Genomic DNA, 20,520 nt, shown 5'->3' on the forward strand with positions numbered 1-20,520 from the left:
ACATGGAATGCAGATTTTGAAATAAATCCACATATTTAAATTAATCTTACATGCCCACTCCTAAAAGATGTTTCTTCCCTCAAAACGTTCGCTTTCTCTACTCTTTACATTTCCATTCTTGCTTTCAAGAGAAAGGCCAATGATGTTATAGGTACAGCTGTGATGATCGAATTTCTGATGACATCGAAATCCCTTAACTTCAATTTGTCCATTAGGAAATATAGAAAGGTCTTAATAACAATGGAATGAGCTTTCCTTACACTCTGCTATAACTTCGTTTGGAAAATTTCAAGTTTAAGAATTCCCCAAGGAATATTGATGAAACTATGGTCAGATCACCCAATAAACCGATGGGCATATCCAAGGGAATAGGCTTTGCCCCTCAGTTGGTCGACTTTGAATTTAAGTGTATATAAGAACAGGTACGAGGGACTCTTCAAAGTCCTTTTATTTCACGTATACATTGTAGGTATTATCTTTAAATAACAAAACCTTTGACCATGCCGATTTACGGATACTAGACATTTCAACATCAGCCACTAGCCTCGATCGTAAAAAACGTAACCAGCAGGCACAGCTTACAACTAAGCTGTATGATCAACTTGATGGTTTCAATTTCCCCATATTTAGATTTCCATTTCTAGATAGTAACATCACTACTTTTTCAGCTTGGTGTTTATGTGTCCTGTTGATTTTATATTCAAGGACATATTCACGGCATCTACTGACAGAAAATTAACAACAAAAGGTTTCGAGAGATGAAGATTCATGAATACCAAGTTTTGTCTTCTAATTTATGATCTCCTCTGAACATATTCCATTTCCTGATTCCATACGAAGATATGCCTAGTGGTTCCGTTGTCGCTATATCGTACTTCTCATTTTGATATTGTGACTTGACCTCGATTTGTATGGCGGGTGTCGTCTATTAAGCAGAAGACGCTTAATCTCTTCGATCACCTGATCTTATTCCCCTGGTACATTTTCATTGGTTCTCACGCAAATCTATATTTTTTATATTTTGCCGTCGTTTTATCAAATTGGAGTTGGAATTATGCTGTTTTTGTTATTCTCTGCTGTTTCACAGTACAATGTACTTCAGACAATTTCCCCTTAATTTTATCTTTCCAGAAGACAAAATATCAATAAGTCACCTGATCTCAGACAAACATTATTGGCATTTTTGCCTAGATAACAAATTTTGACTTTTGATATGGAGTTCAGTATATATGATGCAATAGCAACGTGAACTTTTGAAATATGTTGCACATTTCAACATCTATATGCATATATATATATGTTTAACGTCCTACGAACAGTCATGGCCACACGTGTACAAGGACGGCCTCGCTAGAGTGCGAGATGCACATGTGTGGTGTATATGTGTGTGTGTTTGTAGGCCAAATTAAGGTTTGAAGGGAATATATTAACAAGAGGCCCAGGGGCCTTAACGGTCATCTGACTCTAAATTAAAACCCTTATATTATTGTAGTATGCATTCTCTGTAGCAAGTATATAGTGGCACTGTTAGCCATGGTGGCCATCTTGGATTTCTGACCGACCCAATAAATAACAACACTTGGTCTGGACCATCTAAGGATAATTTCTGGTGAGTTAGAGCTGAATCCCACCGGTGGAATTTGAGAAGAAGTTTGAAATAGGTGTTGTTCAGGAAAACCATGATTGCGCAATCATGTTACAAAATGGCCGCCATTGCTGCTATGTCAAAGTTTTTACGAGGCTGAAAAAATAACAACACCTTGTTGGCCCTCCTTTCTTAACATCCTCACCAATTTCCAGCTCAATGGCACCAGTGGAACTGGAGAAGAAGTTTAAAATGTGTTTTTTAAGATGGCGGATATGGCGGCCATCTTGGATTTCAGACCAATCTAAAAAATAACAACACTTGGTCGGGATCATCACAGGCAAGTTTCAGCCCAACAGCACTGGTGGAACTTGAGAAGAAGTTTAAGATGTGTTTTTGAAGATGGTGGTTATGGTGGCCATCTTGGATTTCGGACCGACCCCAAAAATAACAACACTTGTTTGGGATAAAATCAGGATCATTTCAGGCAAGTTTCAGCTCAATAGCACTGGTGGAACTTGAGAAGTTTCAAACGTATTTTTCAAGATGGCGGCTATGGCGGCCATCTTGGATTTCGGACCGACCAGGAAAATAACAACACTTGGTCGGGATCATATCAGGATCATTTCAGGCAAGTTTCAGCTCAATAGCACTGGGGAAACTTGAGAAGAAGTTTTAAATGTGTTTTTCAAGATGGCGGCTATGGCGGCCATCTTGGATTTCGGACCGATTCGAAATGTAACAACACTTGGTCGGGATCATATCAGGATCATTTCAGGCAAATTTCATCAGCTCAATAGCACTGGTGGAACTTGAGAAGAAGTTTAAAATGTGTTTTTCAAGATGGCGGCTATGGCGGCCATCTTGGATTACGGACCGACCCCAAAAATAACTACACTTAGTCGGAATCATATCAGGATCATTTCAGGCAAGTTTCAGCTCAATAGCACTGGTGAAACTTGAGAAGAAGTTTACAATTTGTTTTTCAAGATGGCGGCTATGGCGGCCATCTTGGATTTCGGACCGACCCGAAAAATAACGACACTTGGTCGCGATCGTATCAGGATCATTTCAGGCAAGTTTCAGCTCAATAGCACTGGTGGAACTTTAGAAGAAGTTTAAAATGTGTTTTTCAAGATGGCGGCTATGGCGGCCATCTTGGATTTCGGACCGACCCGAAAAATAACAACACTTGGTCGGGATCATCTCATGATCATTTCTGGCAAGTTTCAGCCCAACAGCACTGGTGGAACTTGAGAAGAAGTTTAAAATGTGTTTTTCAAGATGGCGGCTATGGCGGCCATCTTGGATTTCTGACCGACCCGAAAAATAACAACACTTGGTCGCGATCGTATCAGGATCATTTCAGGCAAGTTTCAGCTCCATAGCACTGGTGGAACTTGAGAAGAAGTTTAAAATGTGTTTTTCAAGATGGCGGCTATGGCGGCCATCTTGGATTTCAGACCAATCTAATAAATAACAACACTTGGTCGGGATCATCTCAGGATCATTTCTGGCAAGTTTCAGCCCAACAGCACTGGTGGAACTTGAGAAGAAGTTTCAAATGTGTTTTCAAAATGGCGGCTATGGCGGCCATCTTGGATTTTGGACTGACCCGAAAAATAACAACACTTGGTCAGGACCATCTCAGGATCATTTCAGGCAAGTTTCAGCTTAATCCCACTGGTGGAACTTGAGAAGAAGATTGAAATGTGAAAAGTTTACGCACGGCGCACCTTCGGGTCAGATGACCTAAAAACGGAGAGTGTTTGTGTGATTGGAGCCCATATTAAGGTCTGAAGGGAATATATGAAAAACGAAGAGTTACAAAAAATCCTTTATTTCAATCCTCCTAAATGCAAAAAACACAATCTCATAGTTTAAACAAAATCTATACTTATACGTATATGAATTGATACAACAAAAGTAAAAATAAATGATAGAAAAACATATATATGTATCTACAAAATCAAGTTATATGGAAGGACAACCTTAAATATCGCTTTCCAAAAGGTTTACATGTTTAATTAATGTTATATAATCTGTTTGTGGGAAACATAAACTGCTTAAAATAACAGAACTTAAGGAAAACGTAGTAAAGATCAAGGAACTTTTATATTCTTTTTCATCCACCGATCTTGTTTGAGTAACAATTTCACCAAGAAATAATAATAAAAAACATTTTCTGCCAAATGTCATCAAGTTCAGATTTAACACAATTCAATGAACATGTTCTAAACATGAATGTCAATTCCTGGTAGATTTTCATTCCCACTTGCCAATCTTCCTGTCGGAGACATAATTACCCTTTGGACTGAGTGTGTTTGGAGGCAGCATTGCCAGGTAGACTGGGGTGTCGGCACCTACATTGTACAATACACAAAGTTATCATAATTTCTACAACATACGAAGTCGTCACATTACCTACAACAAAGTCGTCACAGTATCTACAATACACAAAGTCGTCACTGTACCTACAGCAAAGTCGTCACAGTAACTACAACACCCAAAGTTACCATAATATCCTCAACACACAAAGTCGTCACAGTACCTACAATACACAAAGTTATCATAATATCTACAACACACAAAGTCGCCACATTACCTACAACAAAGTCGTCACATTACCTACAACAAAGTTGCCACAGTGCCTACAATAAACAAAGTTACCATAATATCCTCAACACACAAAGTCGTCACAGTACTTACAACAAAGTCGTCACAGTAACTACAATACACAAAGTTATCATAATATCTACAACACAAAGTCGTCACAATACCTACAACAAAGTCGTCACAGTACCAATAACAATGTCGTCACAATACCTACAACAAAGTTGTCACAGTGCCTACAATACACAAAGTCGTCACAGTACCTACAGCAAAGTCGTCACAGTAACTACAACACCCAAAGTTAACATAATATCCTCAACACACAAAGTCGTCACAGTACCTACAATACACAAAGTTATCATAATATCTACAACACACAAAGTCGCCACATTACCTACAACAAAGTCGTCACATTACCTACAACAAAGTTGCCACAGTGCCTACAATAAACAAAGTTACCATAATATCCTCAACACACAAAGTCGTCACAGTACTTACAACAAAGTCGTCACAGTAACTACAATACACAAAGTTATCATAATATCTACAACACAAAGTCGTCACAATACCTACAACAAAGTCGTCACAGTACCAATAACAATGTCGTCACAATACCTACAACAAAGTTGTCACAGTGCCTACAATACACAAAGTTATAATATCTACAACACACAAAGTCGTCACAGCACATACAACAAAGTCGTCACAGTACCTACAACAAAGTCGTCACAGTGCCTACAATACACAAAGTTATCACAATATCTACAACAAACTGAAACAAGGTTATCAAACTTTCACTGTCATTAAAAATGTTTGGTTCATTGAGATGTAATCATAAAGCGATATTAAATGAACTTTCCTTAGTTTGAAAATAATCTTCATGGTTGATGTTTGCTATAGATGCTTGACACAAAGGATACACAGTAAACCAGTGAGTGTAATAGAAGGGAGGGGTCTATACAAACCTTGGTCGATAGTTTTAGGTCCTTTGTGTGAGCTCATGTCAGTATTCACATAGCCCGGACAACACTGTAACATTAACACACATACATACATACCGTACATGTATATGAATTGTTATATTAGAAAAATATACATAGGATCAGACATTGATCAGATCAGGTATGTTTGATGGACTATTCTCACCAACAGGCATTCGTTCTACTTGTATATACATAAGATTCAGGTTTTGAAAGAGAAGGTAGACTGCCAATTCATACTGTCAAATATCAATTCTTACAACAAATCATGCATTTATTTGTACAATCAGTTATCCTTACAACCAGATATTCATATAATCATGTACTTGTACCATCAGTTATTCTTTCGACCAGTTATTCTTATGATCATTTTTTCGTATTACCAATTATTCCTATGACAAGGCATTCATATGAGTTATTCTTGTGATCATTCCTACTGTCAGATATTTGTAGTATCAGGTATCTCACATCATCAATATCCTTTCAGTAAGAAAAGTTAAAATACTTTAATGATATAATTTAAAAGTGGTCACTTACTGCATTGACTATGATGTCCTGCCTACTGCTGTCCTTTAGGAGCTCGCGTTGTTGGATAAGGGACATGGCGGTCACACCTATCTTGGACACTCCATAGGCAGTGTTTGGCCAGCCTTCCTTCTGGTGGGCATCCTTTTTGGCCGCGCTGTGATGAGATATTTAGAAACTGATGTTTTTTCAAAGAGAACCATATATACATGTAGTGTACAGGCTACTTATTAAATAAGTAGGTGTATTTTACCCTCTCCTCTTCCGCTAACTATAGAATTTTTCAGAATACAAAAGATCCCAAAGGGATCTTGGTGCCCACCATTGAATGCTCTGTATTGGATCTACATGTACAATGTAAGGCCGATCACTTCTCTAGTATGCAAAATCTAAGATAGATCTACATTTGTATATATAAGAAGATTGTTCTGTGAATTAGAAACAGCAATGCATATCTTCATCTTAAGATTACTCTGTATTTTTACCTAGAAAACATTATACTCACTCCACAAATTTCTGCATAAGATCTTTGAGTTCGCCCATAGACAAGTTTGGATTTACTAATTTCTTTCTCAAAGTTTCACTGCATTTTTTCACTGCACTTATTGAAACCAAACTAGAGACATTGGCAACTCTGAAAGACAGAAATAATTCATGCAGCTCAAAGTTATAAAGTTCTCATGGCTTAATTCAAGCTGAAGGCCAGATAATTTTATTGAGTTTAAATGCTTTCAAATTATATATTCTAATGTTGAAACAGTACTTCTAATATTTACAGGTACATGGAGTCCAGATTTGTTTAAAACTGTGTTAATCTTAAGGCAGTTGGTGAATGTATTGAAATCCGGCGACTATACACCTGCAATTTCTTAAAACATTCTCTCCAAAATTGATTGTACTGGTATAAAGAAGTGGACAATTCTGCCAAAGGAATAAAGGTTTCCAACACAACATTACAGACAAATTTGTATCATCTGTAATGCGGCTGATGAGGTTATACAATTTGGATAACAGTATTTATGTTCCTTTTTTTTTTTTTAATTTTTGTACCTGCATCTGAATGTATTTACATTGAAGTACATTAATTTTGTAACTACTAGTAAATTGTAATGTTTGGTGTGCATAACGCAATGTAATCAAATTTTAGCCTATCAGAGACTTCCATTCCATTCCATTACGATAGCAATTAAGCTATTCAAAACTGTTTTCATTGTTTAAGGCATCCTTCAATACCCCCTTGCCTAGGTACATGAAATTTTAGCAAAACAGTTTGAAATGTGTTCGATTTCGGACATCTCCAAAACACCAACATTTGGTTAGCACCATTTAAGGACTATTTTTTGCAAGTTTTAGATGAATCGAAGTGATGAAACTTGAGAAGAAGTTTGACTTTTTTTTAAGATGGCGGCCATGGTAGCCATCTTAGAATTAGTTAACTAATAACATTTGGTCAGGACCATCTCCGGATCATTTTAGGCACATTTGAGCCGTGTCACACTGATAGAACTTGATGAGAAGATTGAAATGTGAAAAATTTATGGATGGGTACACGTGGAAGCAATGGAAGAAACAACAAGAGGCCCATGAGGCCTGTATCACTCACCTGGTTGGATTAGACCAAATGTCAAAATAATGTTCATGTTCAATTCGTATTATTTGTAAATCTCAAACAATGCTATATATGGTTATAATAAGGGGATCCCAACTGCTTTAAAGATTAATGAAGTCCAGATTCTTTATGGTCTGAAAGACCTCAAGAATTGTTTTTAGAACATGCACTCATCACTTTATGACTAGTAGCGATTTAAATGAATTACATTTATTTCCCCTGTTGGGCCACGCCCCTTTGGCCCCTTGGGGGTCAGAGTCACCATTTATGCAAAATCTGTTCCCCTTCCCCCAAGGATGTTTCTGACTAAATTAGGTTCAAACCCATTCATAACTTTATGACAAGTAGCGATTTAAAGGAATTACCTCTATTTCCCCTATTGGGCTCTGCCCCTTGGGGGTCAGAATCGTCATTAATGCAAAATCTGTTCCTCTTCCCTCAAGGATCTTTCTGGCCAAATTTGGTTAAAATCCACTGAGTATTTTATGACAAGTAGTGATTTAAAGCAAATGTTGACGGACGGACGACGGACGCCGTGCCATGGCGTAAGCTCACCGGACCTTCTGTCCAGGTGAGCTAAAAATGGCAATAGGTCATCCTGATCCTTTGTGTCAGATATGACCGAAAAATAATCGGGGTGAAAATAATATTATACACATCCTTTAAACAATGGTTTGTTTGATAGAGCAGCCAAATTATACTGGAAGCACTAAGTGGCACTTTTGTTGATGTCAATGATGACAACGGCAGTCAAAGTAATTCAAAGAGATTATCAGAAATGTTTTTTCTCCTTTTTTTTTCAAATAATTTTGGGATTTTTTCTCTAAGACATTCTGCATGAGCGTCGCACAGCTACACTGTATAGTAATGAGTAACAAATAGTGAGGAGACTGGACGTTGGAGTCTTGGGAGGTAGCATATCCAGGTCGTCAGACACTAATAGTTCCCTTTCAAAATTCTTCCTCACTCAGAGAAAACCTCTATATTCCCAGTATTATTGTTCAGTTCAGGCCGTCTGACGTAGACATAGGAGTAATGTTTTAAAGCAAAATTTCAGCAAAGTTCCCCTTCTTGGGGCCCCTCTCTCTGTCCCCAGGGGTCGGACCAGCCTCGTTTATGTAAGATATGATTGCCTTTCCCCAATGATGTTTCACACCAAATTTGGAAGTAAGCTAATTTGGGGTTAAGGAGAAGTAGCACTTTGAAAGAAAAAGTTTAAAGGCACACAGCAGATGACAATGGACGGCACACAATGGTTGTAATAGGTAGTTGTATTCTAATTCACAAGCTGTACATGTACCTTGCATGTGGTCGAAGTAATGGAAATAATGCTTCACACACATCAAGGGTTCCTGTAAAATTTGTTTGCATGGTCACCTCCGCCTGCTCTCCAAAAGGAGCCTTAGATGAAACCTGAAATATATGTGATATGATGATTGTACATGTAATAAATTGATGAAATTAGATAATAATCATTTCTGTTAATAATCAATCAAAGTCTGAATTGAAATAAAAATATTACACATATGTATGTAATTCAACTCAGAGATGTATATACCCCCAAATGACAATCATTTATATATGAACATTAGATAATTTTTCAATTATTAAAAACAAAATATAAAAAGAAACTGCTAAATTTCACTTTCTGTTCATTTCAAATTCCAGCCCACAACCAACCCTTTAGGCCATGCAGATACAGATATAACAGACATTGAGGGGGTAAAAATGAGTTTCATTGGTGGGATGATCGACTACCCTTCAGAGACATACTTTTACCTGGTAAATGATACAGAAGCAGTATATCACATGTGGAGAAATAATACATACCTTATAGGCCATGCCAGCATTGTTTACCAGAACATCCAGACCTCCGTACGTCTCCTGTAGAAATGTCTTCAGTTTAATGATTGTGTCTGGCTTTGTCAGGTCCAGAACGTGGAATTTTGGGGACAAACCTTCTTTTTTCAGTTCCTCAACTGCTTTCAGACCAAGTTCCTCATTTCTAGCTGAAAATCAAGTATGAAATAAGATCCATTTTTAGATACATTTTATAACCATAAAGAAAACTTTTGATAAATGTGAAATTCAAATAAACCTACAGCTTTTCCAATATTATGGATGTACAAAAGTAATAGTTGTATTTTGTGGTGAGCTTTTCATAGTATGTTGGCTTTTACGTTTGGGAAACAAAAAACATTAACATGTAGGGATTGAGCGGTTTTTTTTTCATTTTATTTTCATTGCGGCTATGAATAGCAAATTAGCAATACCCGCATACATGTAGGTATCGACATATACCATGATGAGTCATTTTATTTTCTATTAACTTTTAATTAACTATATTCGAAAAGAGGCCTAATTAATAGAACAGCAGGTGATCACGTCAGTTGATGAACTATTGTTCACCGTGTCTTTCCCTTCTGCAAATTCAGTGATTTTGTTTTTGTTTTTTTGTTTTGCTTTTTATTCGAAACAAAAAGACATCAATTAAGTGTTAAACATCAAATACAATAATTCGGGTTAAAATTAACAATTAACAGAAATGAAACGGGGACTATTTTTTCAGGCTTATTGATTTTCAACTGTTGTAATGTGTGGGAAATCAGCATGTATGTGAAACAATGTTTTTAAATAGTATATTAATAGCGCTTTCATTGTCAAATGTTTGTTGTATCTACTTTGTCTATATAGAGAATCAACAATCCGAATGTAAATATATTCATGAGTTTTTAATAAATTAACAAAGAAAATGAGACGTTATTTCTACCCCACCCCCTAAACGCTCTCCCTTACCCCTACACCCCTGATTTTCTTATTTTACTTTTACTTGTTACATACCAGTTAAGTAGACATCACCGTTGAACTGTTTACACAGCCCGCGTACTACTCCGAAACCCACACCTTTGTTGGCACCGGTTACCTTAATGGTCAAAACAAGGTTTATGTTAAAGAGTTACCTCCCATTATATGTAATGGAACACCTGTTCTCCTTCAAAACAATTACACATTAAATACGAACATCGCTAATAATATGTAGCACTTACATCAAATTAAGATATAGTATACAGTCGATACCAATCCGTGACACACCGAGGGGAAAGTTCCAATACTGAATAGTTGCCTATCTGGATCTTTGGTAAAGACCGGCTGCTGAATTTTGTTCTGACAGAGTCCGATACAGTATATTAGAACAGTGCTAAAGAGTATCACACGCACATTATGTGTGCATTTACTTGCAAAGAATACTAGCAAAATCATGGCATCAATAATATGTTCATAGACTTACCACGGCTACCAGTTTGTTGCCACTCATCGTTCCAGTTCTTTTGTTATGATGACAGAGTGGTCTCCCTTCCATGCGTTATATATTTTTTAAGGATGCACTGACATCAAAAATCAAACTTAAACTATCAATGTTAACATATTTCAAAAATAGACGTTAATTTACTATATTTTATGTATGATATACATTTTCATTATACTATAGGCTGAACCACATGTAACCGACAATGCTGAATCCATCCTTGATACTACAGGGGTAATATTTAAGGGTTAACTGTAATATTTTTTTTACGTTATTGAGCAATAACACAAAAAACTGGGGTGTACTCTGAATAAACCGCGAAGCGCGGTTTATGAAAAGAGTACACCCCAGTTTTTTGTTTGTTTTATTGCTCAATAACGTAAAAAAAATATTACAGTTAACCCTTATAATTTAATTAACAACGATAAGAAACATTTTCATTAAGTTTAACATGTTTATTTTGCTCCAGATATTTAAAAACAAATCGATAAATACAAAATCCCGTGAACAACAATTACTCCGCTGACGTCACAGTTTATTTTTTATATATATTGAGATGATAACATAATTTTTTGAGCCAATGAAAATGCTTGTTACAAGCAAAATTAAATTATATCATATTAACTAGATAGATCTAGTAGATATCTATATATTTATAACAAATTTTATTAAATTTCAGTCTTTAAAATATAGAAAGTAATCAAACTGATAAAACTTATATGTTCACTCCAGTGATGAGTAGTGAAAAGAAAACATTTCCCAGTGAAACTAAATACATAAGGTTTTGTCTTGATTACTTTCCTGTTGTACGAGTTATTCCCCCTTGATACTCGTGACACATATGTGATATTACAGATGAATCATTGGATAGCCTCTATATTGATCACCCTTGTTGGATTGAAGCGCATATAGGTGAAAGGTACCTGACCACCATTGGTTAATATTAATGGCTGATCTGCCTTCACTTTACAACGGTTGAATACTTGAAATACCGAGAATAGTTTAGACACAATTATTCAGCAACTCACCAAAATTCCTTAGACAAAATAAGCCGAAATAGTGGTAACACATCATGGTATAGCCTGGGCTTACTACGAAAAAAATATATTAGGAAGTAAGACCGCTTAAAGGCGAAACCACACGAAGTACAAAAATGTAGGTGAGATTAAACTAATCTGAAAATACATACTGTAGCATTTCAAATCGGGAGATTGTAAATGTATCAACGCATTTCCATCAACAGTTACATTTCGGGTCCATGTGGGCACTGAGTCTGGCTTGTATGCTCAGTGTATTTCTATTTGGCTCTCGTTATTTGAAAAAAGAACATTAAATAAAAAGAGTTTTGACAACTTCAACCTCATATCATCACCAAAATACGATGTTGAGTAAAATTTTCTGTAGATTATTTCATGCAACTTCTTTGCCAGAATATGCATACTTTTTAGTTTAAATACTTGATTAATGGTACATTTTTGTAGGTATAATGAATGTTTAGATACATTAAATGGTCAACTAAAGTCTATAAAATCTCCCTTAAGTATTTCATAATCATAATCCAATTGTTAGTGCTGATACAATAGAACTCTTCACTGTAGATGTGAAGATATATATATATACATGTATATACACACACACACATATGTTAAAAAAATCAGTGCATGTTTTATTTAGGTTTTAAATGCCATTCCAAACCATTTGTTCTTTTCTTTATCTCGCTCCATCAAGGTTTTTACCTTTCTGCAAAAAGATGCCGCACATGATATGCATGGTAAGTATCTCGATATTTGATGAAGAAATATACCGTATATCGGGTCTATTTGGAACTGGCTGTTTTCTGAACGAGTTACTTCCCTTGTTCTTATGTGAAGCTAATAAACGTACATTAAGGTGTTAGTATGAAAATATAAAATAGCATGCTGTGTTAAGTCCTGTATTGAAATCGCAAACAAAAATAGAACTAAACTAAATAAATGAATAAATAAGATGGGGCAATATTATGATATTCGCAAAAAAAAAAAATAAAAAATAAAAAAAAAAAAATAAAATTGACTCCAAAAACAACCCAATACACGGTATTTTTTTCAGATTATGTTCATTTCCTTTTGTTTTTGAGCTGTGGGTCGATAACAAAATGTCCAATCAAGTCACAACCAATCAAGAGAACAAGTAGGGAGGCAAGTATAGTGACTGCTACTGATCCGATAACGAACGAAGATTGCCGATCGTCATTGGCGGAGACGAATCTCGTCACTGTTGCTGTTAGCCGACTTTTGTCAATGGCAAGAATCTCTTTAGTCTCGAACACCACTACATCTAGTTCCTCTTGTTTCAATTCCAGTGGTACGCAATTCCTTAGAAGCCTGGACAGACATCTGCATTTCAGTTTCCGGCCTGAAAAAGACACCAAATCATTAGATAAATAATGTTTAGTTATGGAAAATATAGTAACAGTTATATAGCAATGTAAATACATTTACACAACTGATGGTCGTTGTTAACCTACGGGTAAAATTTGAGAAAGATCCATGAAAAAACGTTTTGACAAAAAGTGATAAGTTTCAACTGTCAAAATTGAAAATGGCCGCCAGTCTCAAAATGCAATATGCATATAAAGGGGCAATGGGAAACCTACAAATGGAATATGAGAAAGATGCATACACTTTCTGAGAGATATAGTGGTAACAAACTTCAATTATCAAAATTCGAAAAGGCCGATTGTCGTCTATTATGTTTCCGATATCTCTCAAAATTCAATATGCACAAATAGGGACCATTGGGAACATACATATAGGGATTTAACGGTGTTCTTTTTATTGCGTTTACAGTGGTATGAACGCAATGGGATACAGACTCATTAAATGTATAGCGCGTTTACCACACCGTAAACGCAATAAAAACGCTGTTCAATGTATATATTTACATCAAACAATTCATTGAAATACCATACGAAGAAAATAAAAGTCATGATGTGTTGCGACGTTGGTAACTACGGCAGTCGTGGTTGCTAAGATAATATAGTTCCAGTGAATCTACGTAAAGACACCAGTATTGTTTACAAAATTAAAAGAAACAACTCAACATTTTTTTAATACAATTTACGTTTTCAATTCATTAATATATTCACAATCCACAATTTCCGTATTGCATTAACTATGGTTGTAAAAGCAGAGCGGGTATTGAAACAGATTTAGTAGTGACGTGGTCGACTCCTGCGCTTATCAATCCGCTCAGACTTTTTCACTGCTTTACGTTAACTTTAACGCAGCCAGGGTTTACTCAGCTGAAAAAGGGAGAGATGTAAATTTACGTTTTCTACAGGAACTGCACGCTTCAGCCATTTGTTGTTAGCTATAAATATTTATTAATTTTTGCAATCTTCAATTTAGCTTTTGACAAAACACTCACTTGACATTAGCCTTTTGTACAGTGGTCATCGAGTGACACGAGAAAACGCTAAAATTGCGTAGATCAGTCCTTTGAAAAAGGTGCCGTCTAGTTGGCGTTCCAGTAACGTCACAATGAGACAACGTCATGATTATGTTACCGATTCCCGCCTCACGGATTCTGAATGACCTATACTCACGGATTCTGAATGGCTATTGACCAATACTCACAGATTCTGAATGTCTATTGATGTATAATCACGGATTCTGAATGTCTGTTAATTATAAACATGTACACATGGATTCTGAATGTTTATTGGCCTTTACTCACAGATTCGGGATGTCTATTGGCCTTTACTCACGGATTCTGAATGTATATTGGCCTATAGTAATACTCACGGATTATGAATATGAATGTCTGTTAATTATATACATGTATTCACGGTTTCTGAATGTCTATTGACCTTTACTCACAGATTCTGAATGTCTATTGACCTATAGTTATACTCACGGATTCTGAAAGTTTTCTGTATGACGCCATTGTCGTTGGTGACCCTACATCTGTATCCAAACACATTCCGACCTTCAGTATCAGACACTGTTAAGGTACTGGACACAAGGTATGGGTTGTCAGGGGAGACTCCAGCCTCAATTATGTAGTCGGGAGAATTCGTGTTAGCAAGTTCTTCCGCCTCCCTAAACCAGGTAACGATCGGAGTCGGGATTCCAGTAGCCGAACATGTAAGCTTTAGATTTTGATTTACTTTTGTGAATCCATGCTGATGCAGACACATCTTCGGGGGAGCTGAAACATGTTTTTTTTCTGTACGCTAAATACGTTTTCATTGCTAATAGAAGTATTTGTTCTTTACAATTTCCCTTACACACGAATTTGTCCAAAGCAAATACTAAACAAGACATACATTTTGTATACCGGGTGTTCTGGTTACTGTAGGTGTGAAAGGTTGACGTATGCAAACTTGCTTTGAAAACTTGTCTAAAATATTTTATTCAAATTGAATATACACATAAAGTAAATGTACTGTAAAATTAAGTTTGCGTTTTGATTTTTCTTAAGATTAGTACGTATATAACAAAATCTATATCAATATATTGAAATATTTAATTGATGTTATACAAATTACGTTACAATTTTATAAATAGGTGTCTGCAATTTTGACGTGCAGGTATTATAATGTAATATAATCACCGTTTATGTATAACATGGCAGTGTTCTGCTCTCTGCCAATGGCATTCTCAGCGCTGCACGTGTAATTCCCAATGGCGGTACGATATATCCGGTTCAAGGTCAAGGTCGTTTCAGCTGAGGTGTTGCACCCCTTTGGCCCAGTCCAAGTCACGGTTGATACTGGGTTGGAAGTGACGTTACACAGAAGGGTGACGTCATCTGCCTCGTCGACCTCTACATTGTCTTGTATAGTGATGATAGGCGTGACTGAAACATGAGTCAGCCAATTCTCATTAACACACGTCAACAATAATATCCTTCTATTACGATATAGCAAATAATACAGAAATCATATCAGTATTAAATGGTAAGATGACGACATCAGCTTCCGCAGGATGTCAGTCATGCTACCTTTACAAGTAAATTGTATTAAATGTTATCGTTACTGATTTGGTCTGATGCTGGGTTTTTATTTTATTAAACTCAAGTATGCGGATTGATATCCTTACAGGTACGTGATTATACTGGGGCGACAGATCGACATGCCGTTAGATTGTAAATTGATCTTACGTCAAATTCTTTCATAAATTGGATTTTGTCGAATTAATTTTTTTTGTATTCTGCCGCATTGCAGTTTAATGACCAGTATTGCCCGAAAATATCACCATTTAAACAAAAGGACATGTCCTTATCAATACATGATGTGCAGTCTCGTGTACTAACATAATACATCCAGGGTGATGCTGCGTCGATAGAAGCTGTCTGGTTTGTAATTGACGACACAAGTCAAAGAAGCCTTGTTGTCATCAGGCGAAGTCGTAAAGGTTGTATATCCGATGAAAACAGTTTTATTTTTAGGACGTCCCCAGGTTTCGTTAGTTGTTGTATCCTTGCCATCCTTTTCCCAGCCTATGGTTGGTTTGGGTATGCCACCGACCACTGTGCACTCAAAGGTTGTTGTGTTCCCAGCGTATATCTCACCAACACTTTCAATTTGTGGCTCTTCTGGCGGCTCACCTCAATAAAGATTAACACGTGTTTTAACTTAATATGACAAGCCTCGTGCTGACTGCCAAACTCTTACACGAGGGTTGAGATATTCTTGTTATCACATACTTGCAAGCAAATATAAACGTAAAATGTTGACCTTACGCTGTTGTGAGCAGCGTCATATATCGCGTGCAGGCTGTCTTTATCCCCCCCCCCCCGTGTAAGATCGATTGATCTACCCTGTGAACTATGTGAGAATAATAGAATCTATCATGGGTCTGACCCATGATTGATTATTTTTCTCACATACTTGCAACCAAACGTAAGTTTTTATGAAAGTTTTTCACCGCGCCGTCTACAATGCTCCTTGGAATGTGCGTCAAAATTAATGACGTCATCATTCAAGACTTGGTTACTCAACGTAAAATGATGTTACGTTACGTTATTGTGAGCAGCGTCATATAGCGCGTGCCGGCCGTCTTTACCCACCCTGTGTAAGATCGATTTATCTTTCCCTAGTAACCGCCGGAAAACCCTGTGAAGTATGGGAGAAAAGAAAATCTCACCCCGGTAAAACTGCGGATATCCCTGTCCAGGGTAAGAGTTATCTCATCCCAAGCAACTATGGGATCACATTGTGCAATGTGTGAGAAAGAGTTATCCCATCCCTAGCAGTCTCAGGAACAGCCTATAAAGCATGTAAAACGAGGTATTCCATCCGTAGAATACATGGGATCCCTTTGTAATGTATGTGAGAATAATATAATCGTTCACCCCCTTGGGCTGAGACAGGGGAATCTCAAACCGAGGGGAAGATTCTTAAGAGATTCCCCTGTCTCACTGCCATGGGGTGAATGCTTACTTTTCTCTTACCCTGTTTACCCTCTTATATGTATCTAATAGTAACGTTACATCAATGCAAGGAAATGTTTACGTGACGTGATTGAATTGTCGACGTGACGTCAATGTACTGTTGCCGTGACGTCATGGTATTGTTGACGTGACGAAATGCAATTGTTGAGAACGTGCAAAGAGCACGTGTAGCTTGTCTTTTCCCTAGGGTGAGATATGAAAATCTCACCCAGGTAAAACTGCAAATATCCCTGTCAAGGGTAAGAGAAAGAGTTATTCCATCCCCTATACAGCCACATGATCAGCTTGTTAAGTATATATGAAAGAATGATCTCATCCCTAGCAACTACGATATCACTATATGAAGTGTGTGAGAAAGAGTTGTCGCATCCTTAGCAACCACAGGATCACACTGAAGTATCTGAGGAAGTGTTATTCCATCCCTAGTAACCATGATGGTCAAAAAATAAATACAATGTGGGTCACAGATTGTTTGTGATAATTAATGTATAATGTACGAAAAGGGAAAAAAAGTGACATGAGGCTGATTAGTGACATATTTCACAGTGAAAAAATGGCGAAGGAGCTATATAACCGACATGTTTCTATATCCCTGTGGCAAACATAATTATTGTATAAATGTAACAAAAACAACACGGGTCGGCGTCGATGGCATAAACTAATTTTTGTCACTTTTTGTGGTATTAAAACACATTAACAGTGTATTTCACCACAGACATGTAAACACTCTGTGGTATAGGATTTTACTTTTCCAGTTATGACGTAATATTCTGCAATAAACGTGGCGAGGTTCCCCTGGTTTAATGTGGGGTTTATATAATTTTTTGTTGTTGTAATTACCGTGTGGAGTTTATATAACTATTGATACATTTACCGTGTGATGTTTTATATAACTATTTATATATTTACCGTGTGGGGTTTATATAACTATTTATATATTTACCGTGTGGAGTTTATATAACTTTTTATATATTCACCGTGTTGAGTTTATATAACGTTTTATATATTTACCGCATGGAGTTTATATAATTTTTTGTACATTTACCGCATGGAGTTTATATGACTATTCATATATTTACCGTGTGGTGTTAACATAACTTTTTTCTATATTTACCGTTCGATTTTATATAACTATCTATATATTTACCTTGTGGAGTTTATATAACTTCTTAAATCTTTACCGTGTGGTATTTATAAAACTATTTATATATTTACCTTCGCAGTGCAATTTAGTGGATGAACATTCCATGGTGGCGTTGTCATACCAAGACTCATTATTTCCGAGGTCTCTGTAGACGTAAGTTTTTCTGTAAACCAACATATATCGTTATAAACTAAAACGCATGCGAGGTCATTTGTTGATTCGTTTTCAATAGCTTATATGATCAACTTGAAACAGTGTCAGTTATTTGTTTATTTTTAGTTTTCTCAGTATGTAGGAATGTTAACAATATATACAAGTAACGTTTGGGAAATTACACCAACCTGAAATTTTGGTATAGTAGATGATATTGGTCCCGACAAATTTCTCCAGTTTCATTTTGTGACAGGCCCAGGTCAAAACACAAAGGCCCCCATGAACCTTTATACTCTAGTTCTATACGGCCACTTTCCTGGGGGAGCCGCAAAAATGGAAGGACTGAAAAAGTTTATGCAGTAAGTTGAGAAATATTTTTCTTAGAGCACAAATTATATTTACATTTTACATTATCACTTTTGTCACAAGACCATTCTCTTTAGATAATTTTTTTTGAAAGCATGATGTAGATATATAATCAACGGTATTTAAAATACAGTGTTGACTTCGGTAATTAACATTTATAGGGGTTTAAACAATGCTGATTAATTTTTCACTGTGATCGGATACAATTATTCTACATATTAAAAATCTGAAAAAAATAAGTCCATAATTTCAAAATGCCGTACTCACATATATCAACGATCGACTGACCATTACAGGTTTTGAATAGCCTTCGGCTGTTGCCGACCGAACGAATAAACACTGTGTATGTCTTAACATCGGTATTTCAATGCGTTGACATAGTATTTAATATACTAGTATAAATTTTACTTGGTGCAGCTGTGAAAAGCCATATATATAAATATCACTCACTTTTCCTTTGGCAGATAAAACGGAGATATTCGGCGCAGTTCCCGAGAACATTTAAAGTCTTGTCTGATAATTCTACACAGCAGTTTTTATTCCAACACTTAGACCAACCTAAAACAAAGATTTGTTATTGATTCAAGAGAAGAATAAACTTAATGTTGGAGTACAGCTTGTTCCTTTCGTTGTATTGAACATGAGTAGCAATGGTATACAACATGACCTAAGAAGGAAAGTATTGATATCAAATTGAAATCGTACCAAATTGAAAATGAGGTCACAGATCGTGTAAGTTATCATTTCAGTTTTGTAGTATTTGTATTATTTTGAATTTTGATAGTTTTCATTAATATTTAACAACAAACGAACATTTGTGAAATGTAGGTTCCTTGTCGCGCGGATCCAGAAAAGAAAATATTGAGAATGGAAAAAGACATCAGGGATATTGTAAGTATCTGCTTTTTTATTGATCTTTCATCGTCCCAACGAATCAGGTATATTCGTAGTGATACATTTCTGGTAGACCTTTTTTTTGACAAGAAAGACATACAATAAATTATGATAAGTTAAAAGCTATTTTTTTCCGTAAAATGACTGTTTCATATATAGGGTGAAATTGACGATAATTAATAACTTATTTGGGCTTAAATACAGATATAATCTTCCTGAACTGCCTGTACGTGATATCTATCATAGCTACAATATTATGAACCAAAATATACCTGTTTGATTACTTGGACCCTTTACATGGTAGGATGTGTCTGTGTTAATCCGACTGGCCAGGATCTCTATGTAATAATAAAGAAGACACAAATTAATACATGAGTGCAGTGTTCTACGATATATCAATATAAAGAAATTCTATGAAGTTAATGCGCCTCCCGTATGTTGTTCAGTGAAGTAAATACCTCAGGGAGACCTCACCTCAAAATAACCCTAGCTGTTCATGATCAAGGGGCGATAAACCAACCAATAAACAAAAGGTATTGAGTACAGGTATAATTAAGTCCTGTACACTGACTACCAAGGGTCAAGTTTATGTTTAACATACATATAAAATTTTATTATATCAAGTTGGACTATACAAAGAACACTATATGTATCAATTTTGCAATATACACAGTATATATATGAAAATTAATCACGTACATTGTAGATTGGTTTGGTTTGGTGAAGAAATGTGTTTGTCTCCTTGTCATAGCGTGAAACTGATGCGGAATTTATTCTGGGGCATCTTAGTTTATGTCATATTTTTATTTTTATTTAAACATATTTCATTTGTAAATAAACAAATGAGATCAGAGGCAAGTTTAAAAAACTTAAAATCGTCTTCTCTCTTAAAACATAAATGATGAA

At 36.1% G+C, this 20,520-nt stretch overlaps 2 protein-coding genes across 2 annotated transcripts; both read right to left on the bottom strand.

The window, feature by feature from the left end:
• Positions 1-3,409: 3,409 nt before the first annotated feature.
• On the bottom strand, positions 3,410-10,703 carry LOC117329379 (carbonyl reductase [NADPH] 1-like). The gene is made up of 8 exons (XM_033887307.1): positions 10,602-10,703; positions 10,154-10,235; positions 9,143-9,321; positions 8,613-8,725; positions 6,209-6,337; positions 5,716-5,860; positions 5,164-5,227; positions 3,410-3,948 (listed from the first exon to the last, which is right to left on the bottom strand). Exons 1-8 carry the CDS (start codon positions 10,671-10,673, stop codon positions 3,851-3,853), a joined length of 882 nt encoding a protein of 293 aa, XP_033743198.1. The 5' UTR covers positions 10,674-10,703; the 3' UTR covers positions 3,410-3,850.
• A 362-nt stretch (positions 10,704-11,065) lies between these two features.
• On the bottom strand, positions 11,066-19,947 carry LOC117329380 (hemicentin-2-like). The gene is made up of 8 exons (XM_033887308.1): positions 19,887-19,947; positions 19,171-19,278; positions 18,543-18,696; positions 18,273-18,364; positions 15,918-16,211; positions 15,216-15,461; positions 14,517-14,810; positions 11,066-13,013 (listed from the first exon to the last, which is right to left on the bottom strand). The coding sequence occupies exons 4-8, from the start codon at positions 18,304-18,306 to the stop codon at positions 12,715-12,717; spliced, it is 1,167 nt and encodes a 388-aa protein (XP_033743199.1). The 5' UTR covers positions 18,307-18,364; positions 18,543-18,696; positions 19,171-19,278; positions 19,887-19,947; the 3' UTR covers positions 11,066-12,714.
• Between the last annotated feature and the right edge of the window lie 573 nt (positions 19,948-20,520).

Source organism: Pecten maximus, chromosome 6 (genome assembly GCF_902652985.1).
Source record: "Pecten maximus chromosome 6, xPecMax1.1, whole genome shotgun sequence".
In the NCBI taxonomy this organism is placed as follows: Eukaryota; Metazoa; Mollusca; class Bivalvia; order Pectinida; family Pectinidae; genus Pecten; species Pecten maximus.